General features: G+C 41.1%; 1 protein-coding gene across 1 annotated transcript in view; it reads right to left on the bottom strand.

Annotated features, from left to right (window-relative positions):
* Window positions 1-24,840, bottom strand: part of LOC149018139 (Alkaline-phosphatase-like family protein) — a 33,484-nt gene that overhangs the window by 4,919 nt on the left and 3,725 nt on the right. The window contains 6 exon segments of the mRNA XM_089152462.1: window positions 546-1,556; window positions 11,994-12,087; window positions 12,196-12,427; window positions 16,459-16,555; window positions 18,075-18,218; window positions 24,644-24,746. Of these exon segments, the coding sequence (XP_089008588.1) occupies window positions 546-1,556; window positions 11,994-12,087; window positions 12,196-12,427; window positions 16,459-16,555; window positions 18,075-18,218; window positions 24,644-24,746 (1,681 nt within the window).

The following is a 24,840-nucleotide window of genomic DNA, read 5'->3' as shown; positions in this document are numbered from 1 at the left end:
GAAGTTTACAATTTCATAACTTCTTTAAATCAATATAAAGATTTTATAAGCTTTTTCTTTTTTAACTTTGCAGTTTGTGATTGTAACTAAATATAAGCAACTGATTTGTTCTAATCTAGTAGGAAATTCTTCCTAAATTTTAATGGGTTTATAGACACCCGTAGCATACACTCTGAAGATGTACTTTGGAGCCAAAAATCACATTGAACCCTAAATGTGCATGCAGATCATTTTTGTCATAGACCAAATGCTACTAAACACATGAGCCTTATGCATTGGTATGGCCTCCCCCCAAGCATAACCCTTTTTAGTAATAAAAATTAGCAGCTTACCTCATCCAATATCCCCCCCCCCCCCCCCCCGGTGGTGGGGAAACAATACATAGTAATTCAGTCATATATTACCATTAAAACTTTATCCAAAGGGTTTGAGATTCACATTTACATCAAATGATGCTGGGAAGAAGGAAAGAAAGACTAAAGAACCTCTCATCAAGAATCACTAAATTCAAGAGCCAAAAGTAAAAACAGGGATCTCACATTTACCTCGACCCAACACTTGTGCTGTATACCTCCAGTGGAAAAATAAACCAAGCTAAACAGGATTTGCAATAAAATCAATAGTATGGGCATAGCATTTATTGGTTGTTGTAGTAGAAGCTGCAGAAGGCACCAAGATGCTGCATATGCCCATCCAGACAAGTATAAAGAGTATCTTAATTCGGACAAAGTAGACCCAATTCCATCATCAATGGATTTCAACAAAATAGGTTTTCCGTTTGACTGGGTCTTAGAGATTGAGTAATACATGATCCAAGGAGAGGCTACAGAAGTTATTATCACTGTTGCACCAAGGCTTGCATATACCGTTTGAGCTATTGAAGTGGTATTGTACCCAGATGCAGCAAAAATATGGTCATGATATTCCTTGGTGTGTAACAATACCAACAATCCAGATATAAGAAACATGGCTTGAACTACAAGAACAAAACCTCTCTTTGATCTTAATGAATAGAGAAGAAATGACCACACGATGACAATAGCTAGTATTGATATTATCTGGATAGATTTAATGCTGTGAGATCCAGCTTGCTCAAGCCATTTTGAAATATCAGGTAGATGAGTCCAGTTCACGCCACCTTGATGCCAGCCTCTCAAAATCCTTCCACAGATGAGCACCACAATGACAGATGATGCCTGAAAATTGTTGCTGCGATTCTTCCCATTGAATACATTAAATATCAATGGCACCGGTACTACTACAACAGACTGCATTGTTCTACGGAGAAACATTAAATACAAAGTGGACGTCATAAAATGCCATATATATTGTTCTTCTTCTACCATAGAACTTGAGCCCATACTGAAAACAATGATGAAGACTGCGCCCAAAACAAAAAGCTCATCTATATCCCACTTGTAGCTACATTTGTTTACATTAGGAAGACATTGCTTCTCTGCATGGAACTCCTTGCACAACAAGAATAAAAGCCTCAACAGTATCATTGAGGATCCAAACATCATTGCAACTCCATATGTAAGTAAATTAAGAGGCTTCTGCAAAAGGATTAAACTGTAAGCATTTGACCATGACATCTTTATAAGAAATTATAGCCTCTCGCCACCTCTTCTGCAAATTAAACAATGCAATACACCATCTTTTTTTATTGGCAAAGGGGAGATTTATCATTCAAGAAAAGATTAAAAATTGTGCGCAAACCACAATCAACTATTTTATCAAAGGCCAAAACAAAAAAGAATGATACTCAGAATTAAAAGGTTATACTCCTGAGAACACAAGTTAGTGTGTAAATTAAAGAAAACAGTATTACTGATTTTTAACAACCATTTCTCACTGATCAATTCAGAAGGGCAAACAAAGTCAGCAGATCTAAGATAAAACAGATTTTTCCAAATCGGATCCAGTCCAAGACGAAGTATGACCTGAAATTTGTAGAAACCAATGTCCTAAACTGAACCTAGATGTCTGGAAATACTAATGACCACTTGCTAACACAAGCCTCAATGTCAATAGGGGTAAGAGCCCTAGAACTTCCCTCCTTGTGTCATCTATAGGGATAACTAATGGAGTTTCCAGAATGGCAAACAAAGTCAGCAGATCTAAGATAAAATAGATTTCTCCAAATCATTTCCAGATCCAGTCCAAGACGAAGTACGACCTGAAATTTGTAGAAACCAATGTCCTAAACTGAACCCAGATGTCTGGAAATACTAATGACCACTTGCTACCACAAACCTCAATGTCAATAGGGGTAACAGCCCTAGAACTTCCCTCCTTGTTTCATCTATAGGGATAGCTAATGGAGTTTCCAGCCCTACATGCATGCTGGAATTCGCAGAAGAAAGGCCACCATCGGCGATGAACATGCTACCCCCTGCAGGATTACTCACAATATGTTCTCATTTGATATAACGGTGCTGATGTAGGGATGATGTAAAACAGCCTAGTGTTTCAAAATCTAGGGCTGACCTAGAATAGCAGGGTTGAGCGAAAAGGGTAGGATGGATGGGGTTCAAGGAATAGACAAGAAAGATGGAAAGTGGGAGTGATGCCTTTTGTTTAGGGAATATGAATGATTGTAGTAATCAAAGCGTCTGTAAGGCAAGGTGATGTGAAACCCAATTTTAGAGTTAGGGTTTTCTTGACTTGATTCCCTAAAATTAAGGGTTGCCCACAATCTTCCAACAAATAGGTCTAAAGACGTTAGGGGATGTTTAGGGATCTCCAAGAATTTATAGGAAGGCCCTAGGAACAAGTTAGGATTGTTGACAAGTCACCCAAAGGATGATTTGAGATACCCAAGGATAATATGGGATGAAACAAATACGGGATGGATAATATTACTAGATGGAGATCCTACCATAGAGGTTATGGGTGGGGGTATGGAATGCAACAAAATAATGGGGAATGGGTAATATTGCTGAATAAGGATGGAACCCAAATGTGGAGGTTATGGTAAGGTAAGGGTTCAACAAAATTGTATGGGATGGAAGGGAATTAGGTTTGAAGCTTAACAAAAAGAACATGGATTGCTCTTGAAAAGAGAACAAGATCTCTCCTTGGTTCTTCCTCTTCCTTCTTTTTCATTTTCTTTATTTCCTTTCTTTCTTTCTCTCTCTCTCTTTCTTCTTTTTTTTCCTTCTTTCCCCTTCTTTCTTTTCTGTTTTCTGGTTCTGCCGCAAGGAAGAAGAGACACAGAGAGAAGGGCAGAGGGGGTTAGAAGGGGGGGTGTCGTCCGGCAGGGGAAGGGGAGGGAGGGGAGCAAATATGGGGGTCGTGGGGGGCTGGGTACGCTGCTGCCCAGGTGTGGAAGCAGGGAAAGGGAGTGGGGGTGCCTGTGCAGAACAGGGGAGGGGCTGGGAGGGTCCTGCAGGGATAGTGGAAGATGGCGGAGGCTCTGGGGTTGCTGGGTTTGAAGGGAAATGGATGGGGATGACCTGTGATGGAGAGGGAGAGAGGGGAAAAGGGTTAGGGCTTGCCGTACTTACTTGGAACTTGTCAGTACTAGCTGGAAATTCTCAAGAAGAGTGCTCGACAGAGTTGCTGATCTTTGAAGAAGAGGGCTTGACTAAAAATCTGCCACGATCCCCTCAAACAGGAACCACAGTCCTCAAACTCAATACTCTTGTTCAATAATCAGACTTAACTTTGCAAAGAAAGAGTAGGGTTATTTATAGCCTACTAAAAGACTCTAAATCTAAGTTGGACTCCTTTATAGAATAGGATCCCATTACATTGAATCAAAACTGACCAAACGAATAATAAGAAGATCTAATGGACTCTAATTGACACATGCTGAAACTAAAATTCCAATTAACCAAAGACACTAATTGACACATGCTGAGTTCAAATCAACTGCAGACTCTAATTGACACATGCCGAAATTAAATTACTAAAGAATCACATGCTGAAATTAAAACTTAATTGACTAAAAAGACACATGCTGAAATTAGAGATTAATTAATCAAGGGGGGAATGAGGACAAAATTGCACCTCCTATGGTTCAGCCAGCCTAGGACATATTTGTGGGTTTTGGGCCCAACTTAGGGTTTTGGCCAAGGGGAGAGTTTAGTTCACATCATGAGGCATTTTAGGAGGCCCAAGGTGATGGCCTGCTTTTTGTGCGCGCAAAAAAAATGTATGCTGTGTGGCTCTAGACAATACCAAGGCACATCTTATGGGTTGAGTGGTCATTCTTTTGAAATTTTGTAGTTAGATGTCACTTTTTTGGGTTTTTCATTTTTTTTATTCCACAACACCACATATTGTTGGTGGTCTACTATGTTGCCATGAAACCAGAAGCATGGGGTTATTTTAAGACTTCCAGGGGGGTGGATTAAAACCTAATCGTAATAAAGACAACATCCATTGGGGTTTATTAAAAATTAGGATAGAGAAAAGAAACAAGTCTTTGACTCTTTTTTCCCATCTCAACTCCACACCACGCTAACCCTTTTCTCTGTCTCCACGACCATCCCAGAGTTGATGATGACTTCTTCAGTTCTCCAAAGCTCATGCTTAGCAGCATGCCTGCAAGCAGCATCTCCTTTCATCTTTGCATTCTCCTGCCAGAGGTCTCTTGGCCCTTTTTTATTTCCCTTTCTCCGTTCAATGAGTTCAATATCTTTTTATTCTCTCCATTCTCTTTCGCTTATGTAGTTGTGTTCTTCTTCTTCCTCTTCCTTTTCTTCTCCCCCTTCTTCAGTTCTTAACTTCTTCTAATCCTCTTTGGCAGGATTTTTCTCTGCAATAGCTAGCAAAGGAAGTTGCCAAGTACTCCATAGTCGATACTCACTCCATACAAGTTATACAATTCATGTTATTATGCTATATTGCTTTTGTATTACAATGAGATTAACTCATGTTTGCCTATTTTCTTTTTATGATAATCTTGCATTGTTATCACTCTTTTCATAATTGCTTAGCTTACAAAAAGAATTATATAAGTTTTTAATATGTTATTTGTCCCACATAAAATTGATGTATGGAGCACTAGAACTCTTTGTTGACCAAGGCAACACCACCACCTAATTGCCATGGCACTTAGGGTAGCCCTCAAACACTGAAACACCATGGTCGCTTTATTGCTTTGATAATTATGTAAATATTACCTGTTGGAGTAACCTAGAATAATTACTAAGAAGAAAAAGAGAAGTGAGCAAAAAGATGCCAGTATGTAATGGAAGCGAGGAGCGCAGCACATAACTCAAGTAAAATTTTATTACTATTTCAAATCCAATTGACAGGGTTGGCTCTACCAGAAACGAAACAGAAGAAAAAGTCTCCTAAATCTAAAGCTCTAGGGCAGCTAGACTGACTAAACAAACAAGGACTCTGAAATACTTGACAAGAAATATTAATGCCTAATAAAATTTCGGATTTAGCAGTCAAACCTCTTTAGCCAAATGAAAACATTTAGAGTTATCTTTGCGATCTCCTACTTGACCAAACTCAACATCAAAAGTCCAAACCCTGATGACACCCTAATTTTACCCCTTACGCAGACCTCACAACCAATTCTTATCTAATTTGGTTGTTTCATAAAGATCCTATCTCACTGGTCCCTAGTTGATCCCTTTCAATCTAGGTCTGCATCAGAAACCCTTTTCTTGGGACAGAATTTTGGTATCTTATAATGTGATAGATGCACAACATCTAGATGAGTGTAGTGTGGATCGTGCATATACTGACTCACCAGACTCACAGGATGAGCTATGATTGGTCAAGTAAAATGTAGAAGAGGATCAACTAACAACAACTTTACAGTAGGATTGACACTGGTTGCAGCATCAAAAAACTCAGTCACATACATGTGTTCCAATGAAGGTTCCAGTAGCAGATTGTCATAGCAGCTTGATGATAGAAGAATCAGAGCTTGAAGGCCTTCTTCTAATCAACAGCAGCAACATAAGCACAGCTCCAGGAGGGTTCAAAGAAGAGAAGGATAGTAGGGAGACAGATATAAGACAAAGAGGATAAATGTGGTTCAGAACTCTCAGTTAGGTACTTAGGTTCCTCAACCGCTAACTGTTTAGCTCTCACAGCAAGGCCTAACCCTTTTTTATCAGTCAAACCTGAGAAAAGAGAATAGGAGAACTCAAAAATCATTATTCACATGGTCTGGTCTAGAGCCGCACAAGATCTTGTAGTATCATTCAGACATACAAACAAGGGCTGACACTGTTCACATAACAGTGACCCAAACTGTATTTTGGCTTCCTTTTCTTTATGTTTTTCCTAAATTGGCCTCCCCCAAATTTCAAAGTCAAATTTTCATAAGTGTGCGACTGATCTTCATGCGGATGCTGACTTTCTGATATATCATCCTCCAATGTTAGTCTCCTTGATGAAAAAAACAAAAGGAACCAAGGAACAAAAACAAAACAAGGGAGCCGAGCCACACAAGAAGAGGGGAGAAGGGAGAAGACCCCGGGAACAACAAGAGCCGCCGGGAGCAACACCGAGGGAGGGAGAGAGAGGAGACCAGAAGAAACACGAAAATAAGCACCAAAGCGCAAGGAGCGGGAGGAGCCAGCGCCGAGAAACGCCCACCGAGAGATGATGAACAGAGCACCAAACACCAGCACCAACCGACACGAAGAGGAGCCGGGAACGCCAAAACCAAGACCGCACGGCAAACCCAAAGGAGCGACGGGAGCGGGGCCAAAGAACAAGGGCCCCCAAAGGGCACAGAAAAGGGCAAGAAAAAAAGAGCCGAGCCCGGACCACCAGAAAGGAACATGGGGACGGGGAAGCCGGAAAAAGGAAAGATGGGGGCGGGGGCAGGAGGGCCCCAAAGGGGAGAGAGGACGGGGAAAGGCAAACCAAACCGGGCGGCCAGGAGGGGAAGGGGAGGGGAGCGAACAAGGCCAAGCAGAGGACAGGGAAGGGGATGGAGGGGGCCAAAAAGACAGAAGAGCGGGAAAAGGGGGGAGAGAACGGACAAGTGGAGGCAGAGGGGGAAGGGACCCAAGGCCAAGAGAGAACGCGAGAGGGGAGAGGGGACGAGACCAAACGGGCGGGGGAAAGAGAGAGAGGAGAAGCCCACGGAGCCAGGACCCGCCGAAAGAAGAGGGCAAGAAGGGGGGAAAACGGGAGCGCGGGGCCGAAGAAGGAGAAGCCCCCAAGCCAAGAGGGAAGGAGGGAGGAGACAACCAAAAGGAGAGAGAGAAGGAAGAGGAACCCAGACCCGGAAGAGCAGGGACAACCGGAGAGCGAGAAGGCGGGAAACCGGACGACAAACCAAGACCCCCCGGAGGGCCGACAAACAGGACCAACGGGGGCGGAACGAGAAGAACGACCCCGGGAAGGCACGAAGAGGACCAGCGAGGCGGGACGGGAAGAGCCACACCAAACAGGAGAAGAGAGACCGACGAAGAGCACCCACCGCGAAGGAGAGGAAACGCCCAAAGCGGAGACACACGGAGGACAACAAAGGGGAGCAGAGGGGAGAGCCACCCGGAAGAGAGGGAGCCCGAGAAGGCACGGGGAAGGACCGGGCGAACCCGAAAGAGGAGAGGAGCGAAGAGGCCGAACCCGGAGAGGAAAGAGAGAGCCAGAGACCCAAGGCCGAGACCAAGAAGAAAGGGAAGAGGAGGAGAGGAAGAGGCGCCAGAAAACAAAGACACGCAAGGCGAGAGGGGAGAGAGGCACACAGGAAAGGGGAGAAGGAGGACGGCGGCGAGGAGACGGGAGGACCCCAAAGCCGGGAAAAAGGAGGGGGAGAGGGAAGAGCAACAAGAGGGGAGCCCGGGGAACCTGTAAGCGAAAGTAGGGGGGGTACACGATCAATGGTGAAGGAGGAGGGATCTCTGGCGAGGAGAACATCACTAATAAAATCCCAGCGGATAGAGTCTAAAGCTTGCCGTCTTTGCTCTTGACATATTGATGTAAACTGTTTCCCAGGGTTGCATAGATCCTAGGGTTACTTTCCCAAATGGTAAAGCCCCCATTCGATCCAAGGGTATTTTGGTCATTTTGCAACTTTTGTGGTGTCCAAGGTCAGGGTCCCCTTGAGTCCAGTTAATTGTCAAGACCCTAGATCTATTTTTATTTTCTTAGTTGGATCATTATTTTGTGTTTTATTGCGAAGTCCTTGTCTAGGTGAGATTCCTAGGTTGTGTTGGAATCCCCTAGTTTTGAGTCTACTTTTTATCAGGATTCCATATCTACTCTTAGAACCCAAATTGGACCTCTCTAGATTAAGTTATGATAGACTCCTTTTTTATGTGAGAAGTTGTTAATCAAGTCCAAGTCAAGATTAGAATTAGAAAGTCAGTTTGAAGTCAATTAGATTTTCTTTGTTTCCTTTTGAAGCAATAAGTGAAGCCTCCATTCTCTGCAAACAAAAGTTAAATCGATTGACAGTTTGGAGGAAACAAGTTGTGGCCTTCCTTGGGAGTTCTACGGCTGCTTTGTGAGGTATTCTTCAACCACTGTCTTCAAGCTTCAGTGAATCACAGCAGCAATTCAAAAATTCCAGCAACCTTCTTCTACTTCCACGTCCCAAGTAAGTACAGCCTTCCCCTCCCCTTTCCAGCCCCCTTTGCTTCTCCCCTAGCCAACCCAAGCATTCCCCACCCTTCTTCTTCCTTGCAGCAGGCACCTATCCCTCTCCCTTTCTTAGATCCCCAACCCCTATACACCCCCTCCCCTTCTAGTTGGATAGCTCCTCCACCCTTACCCTATCCCTACCCTTAGATCCTCCATTAAGCATTTCCCCATTAGGTTTTAGAATAAACTGCAGTTCATCTTTAACCTTTAGAAACCCTAAACCCTAGTTAAATAGAAACCCTATCTCCCAAATTCCTCAATCTCACTTGAAACCCTTTAAGGATTACCATCTCCCACTTCCATTTTACCTCTCCCTAACCCTAGTTGACTTTCCTAAGAATCCTAACCCAAGTAGGAATCTTTTCAAACCAAATCCAAAGCAATTAGGACTGAGCTAAACATATCAAATAACCACAACAGTCCCTTTCCTAAACCAACTGAAACCCTAAAACCCTATTCCTAAGACCAAACCCTATAAACCCTAACCTGGAATTACATCTTAGCAGTAGCCAAAATCTGAAAACCTTTCCATTCAGCCGTAAAACCTTATAAAACCCAACCTGAGATCTGAACCTTAATTACAGCAAGGTTCTAAGTTTCCAAACCCAGATTTCCCTATTCCTAAGCCTGGCCGAACCCTTCTAGGCCATTACATTAAGACCCTAATTCCTCCAAGAAGTCCCCAATTACAAGCATATACAGCTTAGAAGACCACTGGTTCCCCAAAAGAGGATCCTGGAGTGAGCCCAATTCTAGGACATAATCCGAAAAATCTAACCCTAGAATTTGGTTCACATCATACGAGTGTTTGCCTTGAGAGGAGTATAGATAAAGAAACACCCAAGCTTCCGGTCTCCAATAGATCTAAGGTGTGGCTTGAGCGGGGAAGAATCCTTTGGAAGACCGAGCAACTTTATTTTGATCAAGTAACCCAAATTTTTTATGTCAAATTCTTGGCCCAGCTGCCCAAGTGGGATTCAAGTTTTGCTATCTTAGTACTCTCAGTGTGACAATGTGATCAACATAACAAAGAGAACAATGATGCCAAGCACAACTTGGACAGTATTGTGCTTTGCCAAAGTGCAAGGCTCTCCTATGGTCAATTCCATATGTTAAGAGTAACCCCTTTGCAACCAACTGTTTCTCGAAAATGATTCACATTTTGCCATGTTGCAAGACCTTAGACACCTATCAAGTTATCAAGTCGTTCTTCAAGGAAATGGTGCAACTTCATGACCCAATAACACTTTATGCTGGTAAACAAGCACCAAGGTCCAATTCGAACATCATTTCACCCACAAATTGATGGGCAAACAAAAGTAGTTTACTGGGGTTTGGGAACTTACTAAGGTGCTTGGTTCCTGATTATGAAAAGATTTGGCCATTGATACTTGTATAGAAGGTTTCTTTTGCAAAAGCCTTGTAGTTAACTGGAGTTTGGGAGCTTACTAAGGTGCTTGGTTCCTGATTATGAAAAGATTTGGCCATTGATATTTGTATCAAAGATTTTTCTTACAAAAGCTTTGTAAACCAGAGAACAGGTGGTACCCCTTTTAAGACATTTACTTGGACTTCAATCCAAGTGGCCTATAGACCTTGTTCCAGTACCCCCTAGTATGCATTAGAATTGAAGCTGATGAGTTACTGTGCCATATCCCAGAGGTACTTGCTGATGTTCGGTTACGAATTGCTCTCAGCAATGGTGTTCCCAAGGCCACCACTTATTGTCATCACCAATATATAGAATTTCGGCCAGGAGACATGATAATTGTCCATGTCACACCAGAGATGTTCCAAGCTTTAGTCAACAATAAATTCTACCCAAGAAAGACGGGTCCGTACAAGATGTTGAAGCATATTCAACTGAGTTCTTATGTACTGGAGTCGCCCGAAGACACGAGTATATGAGATGTATCCAACATCGCAAATTTGCATCTCTATGTGAGGTACCACAGTAACCACACTGATGGAGATGATGCTAATAAACGCAATGTCTGCCCCATCTTAGTCACCCATGAAAGACATCACTGAAGAGGTTTTGGATGACCATGCATAAAATCCCTTTGTTGTGGCACTAGTAACCCTGCCTTTCTCATCAAATGCAAGGGTCGACCACAGCATGACAACACTTGGATACATGATGTACTTGAATGAATGTTATATGTCCTTCACCCATTAGTCGGAGACAAATGATTTCATGCCAAGTAGAGTTGATGCAAATCAGAAAACTAAATTCAAGGAAAAAGAAGAAGAGACCAGTCAGCTAGCTAAGGGAGAAACCATGATTTTGCATACCTGAGTTGTTTAAACCGTCTGGATTATTTGATTCCTAACTAGTCTAGCTGAGAATATTTACTTTTATTTTCAATGCAGGGCAGTAGTTTTTATTTTTATAATTAGTAGGTGATGAGAGTTAGTAAGTGACAGAAGTTTAGAACAGGCCACAAATTTTAGTCCACTACTACTGCTATGCATTTTTCTTCTGTTGAAGTTCTCCTTGCTGTTTGATCCTCAGAGGAAAGAATTGGTTTGGATCCTGTTGGCTCCTTCAGGTAGGGAACCCAGCAATTTCTTTTTTTAGGTGAATTTCTCTCTCTCAAGCCACCAAGCCCTTAAGGGACCCCTTTGCATCAATCTAACTCACTGCTGCCGTACTTCTGCAACTGTGATGTTTGTCCTTATTTTCACTTAATTTCTAGTTCCCTACACATCCCTCCCCAGTCTAAATCAGTCACCACTTCTCTTGCATCTTCTGAGCATAAACTCCCCTCTCAAAGTCCACTATTTGATCTTTTCAATAGCCCTATCTAACCTGCAAATCATCCTCCACAAGACACCACCCCAAAGCCATTAAAACCCAGTTTCTAAGTCTACAACTCAATTGGCAGGCTATAACTGGCTGTTTAAGGTCTGCCTAAACCCTTTGTCTCCCCCAGTCGTCTAGACCTATTTGTTCACAATAAACCTATCCCCGGGTCAAAACCCTTCATACTACCCCTGCCCTATCCTATCAAGCGGAACTCTACCCCTGTTTCTAGACCCTAATTTTTGGGACATGTTGAGCCTTCAACAATTCCATCATCTTTTACTTTCGCAAAACCCAGAAACCAAACCCTAATTTTCTGCTGATTTAAACTGAGCATTTCCCACTGCCAAACCTTCACTTTTAGTTTTCCCAACATTCAATTCACATACCCCAATCATTACGCCCTGGACCTAAATTTACCAGTTCATACTAGATCCTGAATTTGGGCTTCCAGTTGGTCATCTACCAGTCTAGAATTATATCAGCAAGTCTTCAGGATAAATAAATGGAACCATTGATTTTGGAATTACAAAGTAGCTCCCGGTGGGAACTACCCATTCATGGTTAGTCATTAATACCAAACTAGATAATTGTGAAAAGACGAGATATTTACATCAGTGGCTCTGCGTGATAACCACTCACTTGCAATTCTTAAGAATTCATCATATGCTTTAACAGCATCCCCAAAGTCATCACCATTACTTGACCTGCATAAGAGTAGTAGAAAACAGAGCAACATATGTTGTCAACAATATTTCAAACAGAAATTTCCCCTATAAGTCCAAGCAGGATTCTGAAGACACCAGATACATTACCTGATAGTTTGGTCTTTGTTAGATTTCCAGGAACTATGGAGAACTCTAGCTTTTGAAAAGAAATGGCAAAATTTCTGCTCTAAATCCCCAGTGAACTTTGTGAATTCAGATGACTTCTCATAATTAGAGTCATTACATGGAACACCGTGTTGGGATAAACCAGATAATTGTGCTTGTAGTAATCTTAGTAGTTGCCAGGAATTCAACTCCAATGCTCTTAGCCATTGATCATCTGGGGTCCTCAAACAGCACAGAAAAAGAAATCTAGAAATGTAAGTTTCACCACAGGTGAAAACAAACCACACATATATCCCATTCACAAACACCCATATCAGGACCACTAAAAACTAAATTAATAGATCATATAGGTCACATCTGTTGCTACTTTCAATTCTTTTTCAGTGCTCCTGTTGTTATGTAGCATCTTGTGACTTTGCCACCTTTTTGGAGGCTTGCTGTATCTTTTTCTTTTCTGGATGAATGAACTATCATTACCAAAACTCCAATACGGGGGAGAGAATATATCCTGGAGGGGGGGGGGGGTAAGGGATAGAAGACCAGCCTTTCACTAATATTCTGAATAGAGGAACCTAAGTCTCAGGTAACAAAAATAAGTTTGTTTCTTGGGGACCATGACAAGGGATGGGAAAACAACTGAAGTCTAGATGATACGTCAAAGCAGATGGCTTTTCAAATAGAATCTAGAGACCTAGAGTTAGAAGTCCATCTCCTAAGGTTTCGCTCCCACCATGAATGAAGAACTATTGCTCCAAAAGCCAGCTTACCTAGAAGGTCACAAATGGTAGTGCCTGAGAAAAATCTTAGATCCCACGACCAATCCCGGTAAACCATGAGAATGTCTAAAGTGGGACCAAATGGAGGACAAGGCTTTCCCCCAAAGGGAGCAAGACAAGGGCCAGGTGATAAAGAGATGGTTAAGGTCTTCAGTACCATTCCAACAAAGGATACAATTGGAAGGGTTGACATGGATATGGTGGTGAATAACAAAATACTAGGCAGGAAAACAATGGTTGGGGGATCTCCAAAGAGTGAGGGAATGGTGTGGAATCGTGGGGATATGAGCTTTGAACCAGACCAGAGGCCACCAAGTCGGTTTGAAACTGAGGAGGTGGAGAAGGTGCCCAAGGAGGACGGGGGAGACTAGGAGCCATTGTCAATAAAGGCAAAGAGAGGGATGGATTTGGAGATGCGGGACTCATAAACAATACATAGCCCAAGTAGGTTATATAGGATGCCTAACGGATGCCAATAATCAAGCTTGAAAGAGATAGAGGAACCATTTGAGACCATGGTGGAGGTTGCTGAGAGGGCAAGGGGTCTAAAGAGGAGGAGCTTTATCCAAACCAGACGGATTAAGGGGGAAAGGAGCTAATGTCAATTAAAACTTGGACCCCCAAATGAGGGCCCAAGGGATTTACCAACACCCTACACCCCTACCACCAACCCCAGTAAATTCGTCCACGTATTGGGGTATTTTGGTAAATTTTCCCATTTTTGTGGTGTCTAGGTCTAGGTCTCAGCGAGTCTAGTTTGTCGTATTTTTAGTTTTTTTAATTGAGTCCATATTTTGCAAGTTATTTAAGAGTCCTTGTTTATGTTGTATTCTAAGTTTGTGATTAAGTCAAGTAGGGTTGTCTTGGTCCTTGCAAGAAGCCAACATCTACTCTTAGAATTTTAATTGGAGTCTAGAGTATGTTATGAAGGTTCCTTGCAAGTTGAAGTCCTTGCCAATTATTAGTTTGAGTTAGAACTGGCTAGCCAGTTAGAGTTCGAATTGGCTTTCCAACTTTCAGTCCTTTTATGATTTCTTGTTGAGACTATAAATAAAGCCTCCATCCTCTACATTAACAAATGGAAACTGATTAATAAAATTCTGAGTCTAGAGACAAGCTACGTTGTGGGCCTCTTAGGAGGGCCACGGTGGATTTGTGAGAGTATCTTCAAGTTAAATCCTTCTTCAAGCACAGCCACCTTCATTCCAGCCACAGCAATCCAAGTGACTACAGCACAGCCCTTCCCTATCAACCAATAGCCTCTCTACCCCTCCTTCCCTGCAGAAGCAACAAATCCTATCGTCTCCTCAATCCCAAATCCCCAACCCCCATTCCCCTACCTTCCCTTTCCCTCCTAGTTGGATCGCATACCACCCCTCTTCCCATCCCTACCCTTAGTTTCATGGAAGGACCTTCATTCATAGGATATGAAAATTCTGCAATTCATGTTCAACCTATAAACCCTAATTTTACAAAAGCCTATAACGCTCGAAAAACCTCAACCAATCATCAAACTCTTTTAGGGTCAACATCTCCCACTCCTATTCTACCTCTCCCTAACCTTAGTTTAATTTCCTAAGAGTCCTAACCCATGTAGGATACTTCAAATAAGCCTAAACCCATTAGGGTTAACCTGAAATCATAAAACATTTACGACAGCCCCTCCTTCAGCCTAATCGAAACCCTAGAGCCTCATTCCCTAACCCCTAACTTTAAAACCCAAGTCTGAATTACATTACAGCAACCAATGAAACCCTAAGTCCCTTCTATCCAGTCCAACCCTAAAATCAACCCTAGACTTGTTCCAGATCTGAAATCATATATTACAGTGAGCTTAAAACCCTGGAACATATAATGCTAAGTCCCCTAGCCTGGCTGAAACCTATAACAATCCTAACCCAACCCTAGATGCTGCAAAAGGAGGGGGGGGGGGGAAAGCAACACAATATCAAAGCAAGTATAGCCCTAGAAGACTGCTGATTCTATTGAAGAGGATCCTAGAGTGAGCCCAATTCTAGGGCAATATTCCTACAAGCTAAACCCTAAAATATGGTTTACATCAGAAGCGGTCCAAACAGAGTAAGATTTCAAGAGAGGGGAATAGACCGAAGTTAACCCAAATAGAATCATGCTTGGAGGAGATTTTTCAGATGAGCTTGGGTAAGCTAGCAACATTGTATTCCTGAATACGGTGGATCCCTAGACCACCTTCAACTTTAGGATGATAAACATCCTTCCAGCTGATGGGATGGAGGATGCGAGCAATTTCCTGGCCCTTCCAAAGGAAAGCACATAAGAGAGCCTCGATAGCTCTAGTGGTGGTTTTGGGGATGAAGAAGATACCACACTAGCAGAGATAGGAGAATTGGAGGACCAATTTGATGAGAACTACCCTACCCGTCCTTGTTTTTCCTCAACTTTCAACAAACAGTTACTAGGAGTGGCAAATAATGCACATTGAGGACCCAAAAAGATGAGGCAAAATGGAACTCCAATTGTACTAGAGACAAACAAACAAGGGCACTATGATCCAAAAAGTAACCATATTAAAATAATAAACAAATCATAACTAAATAAAACAAGAGAATAAGGTCTTCTCACATCTATTTGTTAGTGACCTCATTCGAGGGCATATTTTTTTCCCTCTCTTTTGTGTGAAAGAAGCAAGGGACACATCTTATTTCAAGAATGCTATAAAAGCATCAGAAAATAAAAGGTAGGAGTGTCACATAGCAAGGTGGTAACTACAGAACAGGATTGAAGGATCACATGCATGATCGCACTCAAGTGAAATACGAATGAAGATATCCAGCTGGGGAGACTCTGGCAATAAATATGTTTTTTTTGGTACAAAGGCGCTTTTTATATATAGGGATAGGGATATTACATATGCCGCCGGTAGGAGTTGAACCCATGACCTCTCCACTGAGAAGCAGGTTCCTAACCATCCTACTACTCCTCCATTGGCAGCAATAAATATGTTCAGTTCTGATAAAATGGAAGTGGCACCTAGAATAACCTTTTCATGGACTATATGTAACTCTTTGGAAAGAAAAGAAGATTGGTAGTCATAAGGAGGCTAAAAATTACTGTAGACTATCATTTATGGAACAGGTTTAAACTACTGAATTCTCAAGGATTATATTAGTGTGCAAAATTGAAATTGCCTTCCCAACAGTTTCAGATTTTTAGTGAAACTGAAGCAAACATGGTATTAGACCACTAAGGTCAAGACTCCTACTCCTCTAGGAATTCAGATGCCATAGGCACTTAACAGGCAAGGATCATCGGATCCTAGCCTACATGTGTGGGGGAGTGCTGAGGTATACATTGAGATTGCCACTTCCAAATAGATTGAGCTTTCAGGAGAAGCAGTACTGAACAGTTCATTCATGTTGCTTTCACTTTCTCTCTATATATCAAATTTCTCTCTTTACCATCAATGACAGAAAAAGAGAAGAATAGATACCTGTCAAAGAACCAAAAACTTCAGGCATTAGGACACCAACATTGTTTTTGGGAATCGGAACACCAAAAAGAAGAGCCAACGTTGAGGCTATATCAACCTGTATGACCACAATAAGAAGCACCAATTCAGTTCAATTTGAAAGTAATGACAACAACAGAAACAATAAGAAGATATGTTGATGGTAAAATTACTAGAGTAAAATGACTGAGGACTCAAAAATCACGCTCTTTCCATTTAACCCTAAACAATTGCTTCAGGGAATCCCTCTCATAGTACACTGTCAATTAGTTTTGTTCTGCAGATATAGGGTTTTGGATTTGACAGAAAATATTGTATTTGCTGCTGCAGCATGGAGACAGGTGACCAGTTATGTCTATTATGAATTCACCCTCATACCTAGAGATATCTTGTGGGCATGTATAGTGTTGTATGTTGCGTATATGTTCCTGACTTCCCCCATTTTAGTTGAAAATGATCTTATTGATTGACTGAACATAGATACCAAAACAAGAGCAATGACCTGACGGAAGCTGATTCCATATGGGCATGGTTATCAAAGTGTTCGCCTAGGCGGCAAAGAGTTTTTTGAACCGCTTAAATTGTTGCCTCTTAACTAACGGGCTGATTTCTTGCCGGTTTTTTGCTTAGGCACTACCGCTTTGCCGCCTTTTGCGTCATACTGCCGTCTAGATGCTAAAATAACCACTTTTTTTACATTTTGTAATTTGTGCATATTATTTTTTCTTTTTTTTAATCATAATTTATTCTACAATGCCGTATATAAATTTAAATATGTGAGCCATTTCGGAATCAAAGCCCAATTTGCAAATGAACTCCGAGGCCCAAAGTGCTTGTCGGCAACAAAATGTGAAGCATGAGCCATATGATATGGGCATTTTCTAGAGTTAAGTGGAATAGGAGCTTCATCAAAAAATAAGGTCTCATTTTCTTTTCTTGTTCTGAAATGACACCCTCTCCACTCTTTCAAGTTATAGAACCTTTCTTCTTTTAATAAACGGAAGCCAACAAGGATCAGGTTGTTTCCATGCATGTCTAGCATTATAGGGCCTATAGGAAAGCATAATTTGCAGGTTCTGAAAAATGAAAGAGACAAGGTAAATAATGATTTGTACTGCAAGTGAAACAAAACCATATTTCATTTATAATAAGAGAAAGAGGGTAATAAGAAGTAGCCCCCTAGAGCTATATGAATTTCAAGTATACCCACAGGCGCACGTTGATACGTTACAACCAAAATCATTGAGGTTGACCATGGTAAATTTACAGACTACTACACAAAATTTAGTTCGGCAATAATTTGGACTAAATACAAATTGGCATGAAAAGTATAAAATCTCATGAAGTCCGCAATTAGACCACTTTCATTCCACATTTTTGTAACACAAGCTATTAATTCCCACATTAATCTGATTCCAACTTTTAGCCCACTTTAGTTATCAGATCAAGATAGAAAACTAAATTAAAACCAGATTACTCTCCCTTTGAATCATTCCCAAACACATCAACTATGGATTTGACATATATTGGTTGAAAATAAAAAGGAAGTAAGTTATTTCTCATAATATAACACATGTAATCCGATGATCCAATATAACCTGAGAAGCTGCATTTTGAGTCGTTGATGCATAACCTAAGATCTTTGATCTCAGACCGATAAAAAGAGCCAGAGAATCAGTTTCTTCATAAGACGATCCTCCATGGTTACCATTTTCAGTCATCCCATGATCACTGACAACAAGCTACAAAAGGAGTTTAAAATAGAGAGAATCTGTTGAGTGAAATGAACCCATCAATTAAACCAACTTGCAGTAGCAAAAATGAAAGATCATCCAAGGAAGTGAACATCATTGTGTTGAGAAAGAAAATCAGGGTAATGCAGGATGAAAACTGCACTGAACAAGAATTTAAAAGCAGGTGGCAGGCTGTTTAGACAATGCAGGAAAATTTAACATTAACAGATCACCAAGCACAACAATTTTCATGTACCTCTCCGGAGTAATTAAGCAAGAGGCACAAGAAAGGAACCAAGTACTCACAGGCTCACAGCATCTAAAGCACAAACCGAGACAAACATCTGGTTGAAGCAACAAGCATTTTTTATGAACAAATATGTGGAAGCTGAATCAAAATGAGAAAAATTGCATCGTACACGATGGTTATCCCCACCAACAAATAACCTCGTCCCATTATAGAAAAATTATAAGTGATTAGCAACTAGTACATAACTAGTTTATGAGATACAAATCTTGCATAAGACTAACCAATGGGAAAAGCTAGAGTGCAACTCTTTACACTGCAATGGTTATTCATTGATAGCTTAGGCCTTGTTTCCTCAACCAAAATACCAGTTGATGCAGCATAATTTATCATTTACTGTTGTAAGTCAAAGAAGGGTAGTTTTGTCTTGTAGGAGTTTCATTAATTTTTTCCCACATCGGGCATTCTTGTATTCTTCACTTCATTCTATTATTATAAATTAAAGGCCACATGGTATCAGAGCCATGTGGTTCCTAAAACACCAATCATCCATCGCAGATCACAGACAGGAAGAAGACTCACCAACACTGCCTGCAGAATAGCTTCCGTCATCATCTTCAAAGCCTAAACCTCCATTCCAGACGAAAAATAACCTTAAACACCATCACCTAATTCTCTTCTATCCTTCCAGCCCAATCGAACCCCCAGAAACCTCCTAGAAGCCCAGTGATTGCTCCTAGAAGAGCCGCTGCATCTTTGTGACTCTTCTAGGGCCATTGCCTGCCCTTTTTCAATCCCCAACCTACCACGATCATTGCTAGGAGTGTCATCCACTTCTTGTGACCCTCCTAGGATGATGTAAACTCCAATAAATAAAATAAAAAATTCATCCTCTGTTTGTCCTTGAGCCTGTGATAGTGTTTAGCATATCTTTTTCACCCAAATAGACCTTCCAGACCTATGCCTACCACATTCAAACCTTGTAGATGTCTCAAGAGCCTTCAACAATGCTCAAGAGTGGTTCTAGGTGCATTGCAGGCAGCACCTGATATTTTGTAAATTCACGGGGGACTATTTTGCGAATTCAAATATTTTCATGGGACTGTTTTGCGAATTTGAATATTACCCAGGGCTGTTTTGTGAAATCAAATATTACTAGGGGGCTCATTGTAAATTTGAGGGATCTCTTATTCCTGCAATGGTTGATTCCACCACGTCTCCCTTGTCTAGTATATCTAAAGAGTTTTCCATTACATCTATTCCTCAAGATCGTGAGTTTTCTACCAATTACCTTCGATGGTCTCACTCATTCTGTTTCTCTTGTTGTTGGTGCTCATGGTCTGACTAGACATCTTGATGGGTTTTCTACCAAGCCTTCCCCTCTTGGTCCACAATTTACCAAGTGGTATACAAATGAATGTTTGGTCATGAGATTTCTTTTTAATTACATTGAACCAAGAATAGCAAAGAACTATCTCCTACTACCAGATGCTCCTAATAGTTGGAAGGTTGCTCAAGATACATACTCCAGCGTAGGTAATGATGCACAATGCTTTGAAATTAGAAGAAGATACATTAGTTGCAACAAAAAAAGATCTTACTCTCTCAATATTATAATGCACTTTGAGGATACCACCAGACCTTGGATTTCTAAAAGAAATTTACACCCAAAAATGCTGAAGATGCCATTACTTATCAAAAATGGGAAGGCAAACTTCGGGTTTGTAACTTTTTGGTAGGATTGAATATAGAGTATGGATCAAATTCGTGCAAAGATCCTTTCTCGTGAGCCTTTTCCTTCCCTGGAACAAGCATATGCCACAGTGGATATAGAGGACAGTCAACGGATAGCTATGGTACATACACAGATTCCTAAGAGGTCTGCATGGCTGCTGGTTTTGGTAATTCTAGGTGTAGTTTTGGTGACTCTTGCCCTCTTATGAAGTGTGAGTATTGTGGGAAGGGATGTCATACAAAGGATAAATGTTGAAAATTACATGGACGTCCAGCTAGTCCTCGTGAGGAGCTAAGAGTGGAAGTAGGGGCAGCAACCTAGTATCTACTAATCAAGTTCTTTTAGACACCCAGAGTACATCAACATCTATTCCTGTAGATGAGATCCAAACCCTTGTTCATCAGTTGATGTCTAGGCTTGACGGATCTTCTTCTGAATTGACTCCAGTGCAAGTATAGCCTCTGCCGTCACTTATACAACAGATACCTAGCAACCCCAAGCATTTTCAGTCATCACAATGGCAACTCCGTTTATCCCTCCTTAATAAGTGATTTTGGGGCAACCGACATGACAAGCTCATCCTCGTTATTTCATACTAATTCATCTATTCCGTTCAATCAGAATGTTAGAATAGCTGATGGATTTCTTTCCCCTATCTCTGGAAAGGGTTTTATTATTTGTTCCTACATTACAACAGTTCCCCTACACAACCTTTCTTATGTCTTACATGTTCCAAAATTTTCCACTAACCTTTTGTCTATTAGTACCCTTCCCTGCGATATGAATTGTAAAATAACATTCTTTCCTACTTGTGCTTTTCAGGACATGGAAACGAGGCATATGATTGGCAGTGGTAGACAGAAGGGGGGACTTTACTTGTTAGAAGGACCACCATCAGTTTTCATGTGAGCTCAATATCATCCTCTCCTGTGCTTTCATCTTTGTCATAGTGGCATAACAGGCTTGGCCACCTACTTTTATCTGTTTTGACTAGATTATTTCCAAAATTAGTTAGAAGATCTAAAGATATAATTTGAATAACTTCCGTTGTGATGCTTGCATTTTATCCAAGCAAATTAGACATATTTACCCTATTTCTGATAATCGTAGTAAAATACCTTTTTATATTATTCATTTTGATGTGTGGACCCCTTCTCGGACTGTGTCTGTTTCTAGTCATCGTTGGTTTGTGTCTTTTATTGATTGTTGCACTAGGACTACTTGGGCGTATCTTCTTCATAAAAAAAAGTGATGTTTTTTTTCCTGTTTTCAAAACTTCCATAATACGGTTAGAACCCAATTTGATGCTGTTGTGAAAATTCTCAGGTCTTATAATGAGACTGAATACTCAAGTGGGCCTTTTCCTCCTATTTTGCTGCTAATAGAATTATCCACCAAACCAGTTGTGTGGATACTCCCCCCCCCCCCCCAAATGGGATGACTAAGTGCAAATATAGACATCTAGTAGAGGTAGCAAGGTCCCCTATGTTCACCATAAATGTGCCTCCTCGTTTTTTGGGTGATGCGACTCAAACTACGAGTTATTTGATTAACAAAATGCCCTCTCGAGTCCTAGACCAACGCTGTCCTTTTGAGGTTCTTTTTAGGCACTCTGCCAACTTTACCGTCCCACCTAAGGTCTTTAGGTGCGTTGCTCTTGTCCGTAACCATCATAGCCATGGTAAGCTTGATCCCGTGAGTTACAATGTATCTTCTTAGGTTATCCACCTACCCAAAAGGGCTATAAATGTTATCACTCGCCCTAAATCTTGTAGGTTTGTTGTCTCTATGGATGTGGCTTTTCAGGAAAAGGTCCCTTTCTATTCCCCTCTTCTTAAGGGGAGAGTACTCGTGAGGAGCTCTGGTATTTCTTGAGATTCCTATTATTGAGTCCCCTTTTATTGATTCTCCTTTGGAAGATGGAGTTATCGAGCAGGAACAGTTGGTGGATGATGCGCATGGGGAGCATAAGCCTCTGAAGACCTACCAAAGGAAGAAGAGACCCCCTTCTTAACCGAGCCAATTAGAAGCATTGACTCCTAGTCCTGAAGAAGCAGTTCCACCTAGTGAGTCTATCTCTGACCTAGATCCACCTATTGCTTTAAGAAAACAGCTATGCACGTGCACTACACACCCTATTTCTAATCATGTTTCATATCAGTCCTTATCCCCAGAATTTCAAAGCTTTATTTCCTCTTTGTCCTCTACATTTATTCCTAACTCCTAGCAGGAGGCAATTTCTCACTCAAACTAGAAGAAGGGCATGGATGAGGAAATGCAAGCCCTAGAATAAAACAAAACGTGGGAGTTGGTGTTTTTGCCTGCAGGGAAGCAGATTGTTGGGTGCAAGTAGGTGTTCGTAATAAAGCATAAAGCAGATGGAAGCATTGAGAGGTATAAGGCGAGACTGGTAGCCAAAGGCTTCACTCAGACTTATAGCCTTGACTACCAGGAGACATTTGCTCCAGTGGCTAAGATGACTACAGTTCAAACCATTCTCTCATGTGTTGCAAACCAAGGGTGGAATCTTCAGCAGCTGGATGTCAATAATGCTTTCCCACATGGACAACTTCTAAAAGAAGTATATATTGATGTACTCCTTGGATATTCTAATCCTAAAACACATGGAAAGTGAGCAAATTTGAGGAGAGCATTGTATGGACTAAAGCAGTCCCTTAGACTTGGTTTGGGAGGTTTCATAAGGCTATGGTGTCCCACAACTACAAGCAAAGCAATGCAAACCATACCCTATTTGTTAAACAAGGTTCTCATATTACAGGTCTTCCAGTGTATATGGATGACATAGTCATCACAAGAAGTAGTGAGGAAGAGATCTCAGCCTTTAAGGCCTTCTTGTGGATAGAGTTTGAGATAAAAGACATGGGCAAGCTTAGGTACTTTCTTAGGCTGGAACTGGCATATTCAGCTAATAGTGTTTCTCTATCTCAAAGAAAGTACACATTGGACCTTCTAAAAGAGAGTAAGAGACGGGATGCTAGGGTATAGACCTACTAAAACGCCAATAGAACCAAATTAGCATTTGAGGCAAAGGAAGGAGAACAAGTAGATAAGACCAGCTATCAAAAACTAGTTGGGAAGCTGATTTATCTGTCACATACCAGACTCGATATCACCTTAGCAGTTAACCTTGTCAGTCAATACATATATGATCCTTACTCTTCACATCTAGATGCATTGTTTCGTATCTTGAGGTACTTAAAGGCCTCTCCTGGTAAGGGCATCTTGATTTGTTCTCACAAACATCTTGGAGTGGAAGCATATATAGATGCAGACTATGTAGGATGTCTTGATGATAGAAGATCTATAACTTTTTATGTTGGGGGTAACTTGGTGTCATGGAGGAGCAAGAAACAAGCAGTAGTTGATCGATCAAGTGCTGACCGAGTTTAGATCTTTAGCCCAAGGCAATTGTGAAACATTATGGTTGAAAAGCCTCCTCCAGGAACTAGGGGTAGATCTAGAAGGACCTATGAAGTTGTTTCTGATAGCAAATCAGCTATAAGTATAGCACATAACCCAGTTCAACATGATAGGACCAAACATGTAGAGATTGACAGACATTTTACCAAGGAAAAGAAAAAGCCTGGGCTGATTCAGATTTCATTTGTCACATTTGATAATCGACGAGCTGATATCTTCACCAAAGAGCTTGAGTGTCAGGTTATTCAATAGCATTCTTAGCAAGTTGGGCATGGTAGACAACTATGCACCAACTTGAGCGGGAGTGTAGTACTGTAGTAAGTCAAAGAAAGGTAGTTTTGCCTTGTTAGGAGTTTTTATTAATTTTAGTCCCGCATCAGGCATTTTTGTACTCTTCATTTCATTTTGTTATTATAAATTAAAGGCTGGCAGTGTCATAATGATACTTGCAAGGATTTCAGTCAACAATCCAACATTTATTTACCCAAGTAGATGAGTAACAAATGGAACAAGTGGGTATAGAAATGATAAAACAAAGTGCAATGCAACAAGGATCATGGGTTAGTGTAACTTAGAACCCATTGCATGTCTCTAGACTCTACAATTCAATAAAATAATCATTACAAGAACATAGTGGAAGGTAAAGGAAGCCACAGACTCAATATTTCGAAGACCCAAAAAGGGGTGCGGAGAAAGATTTCCTGCATGATGTTCATAAATAGTACATACAAGTTTGTTCTACATCAACTCTTTTTTCCCCCTACGACAGTATCTCAGAGTAAACCTTCAAGCCATACACTAATCCTTAATCAGGCACAGTTCAAGGTTAAACTAAGACAAAAACTAATAAGGGCATACCCAATAAACAATGCTCCACCCTCCCCCTTTTTCTGGCAGGGTCTGGGAGGATTGAATGTGCACGGCATTGCTCCTGCTTTAGCAAAAAGGATATTTCCAGGCCTGAACTGTAAATTATATACATAATATTCATAAGAACAGTGTGGTGCATACCAAAAGAGTCTCCCTATGAAGATCGTCTTTGGGAAGGACTTTATTCATGTGAATCATCTTAATAATGTCATCCATCTCCTTCAATTTTGGAATCATCAAATTACTGAAATCATTGCACAATATCAAATAATCTCTGCAATTAGCAATATGAAAACCCAAGGGAGGAGAGGAAGAAAAGTAGCTTTTCAAATTAATAA

The sequence above is a fragment of the Hakea prostrata genome, chromosome 4, assembly GCF_041222555.1.
Source record: "Hakea prostrata isolate BN-2017 chromosome 4, UWA_Hpros_2, whole genome shotgun sequence".
Classification (NCBI taxonomy): domain Eukaryota; kingdom Viridiplantae; phylum Streptophyta; class Magnoliopsida; order Proteales; family Proteaceae; genus Hakea; species Hakea prostrata.
This window is presented reverse-complemented; position numbering and strand designations above follow the sequence as displayed.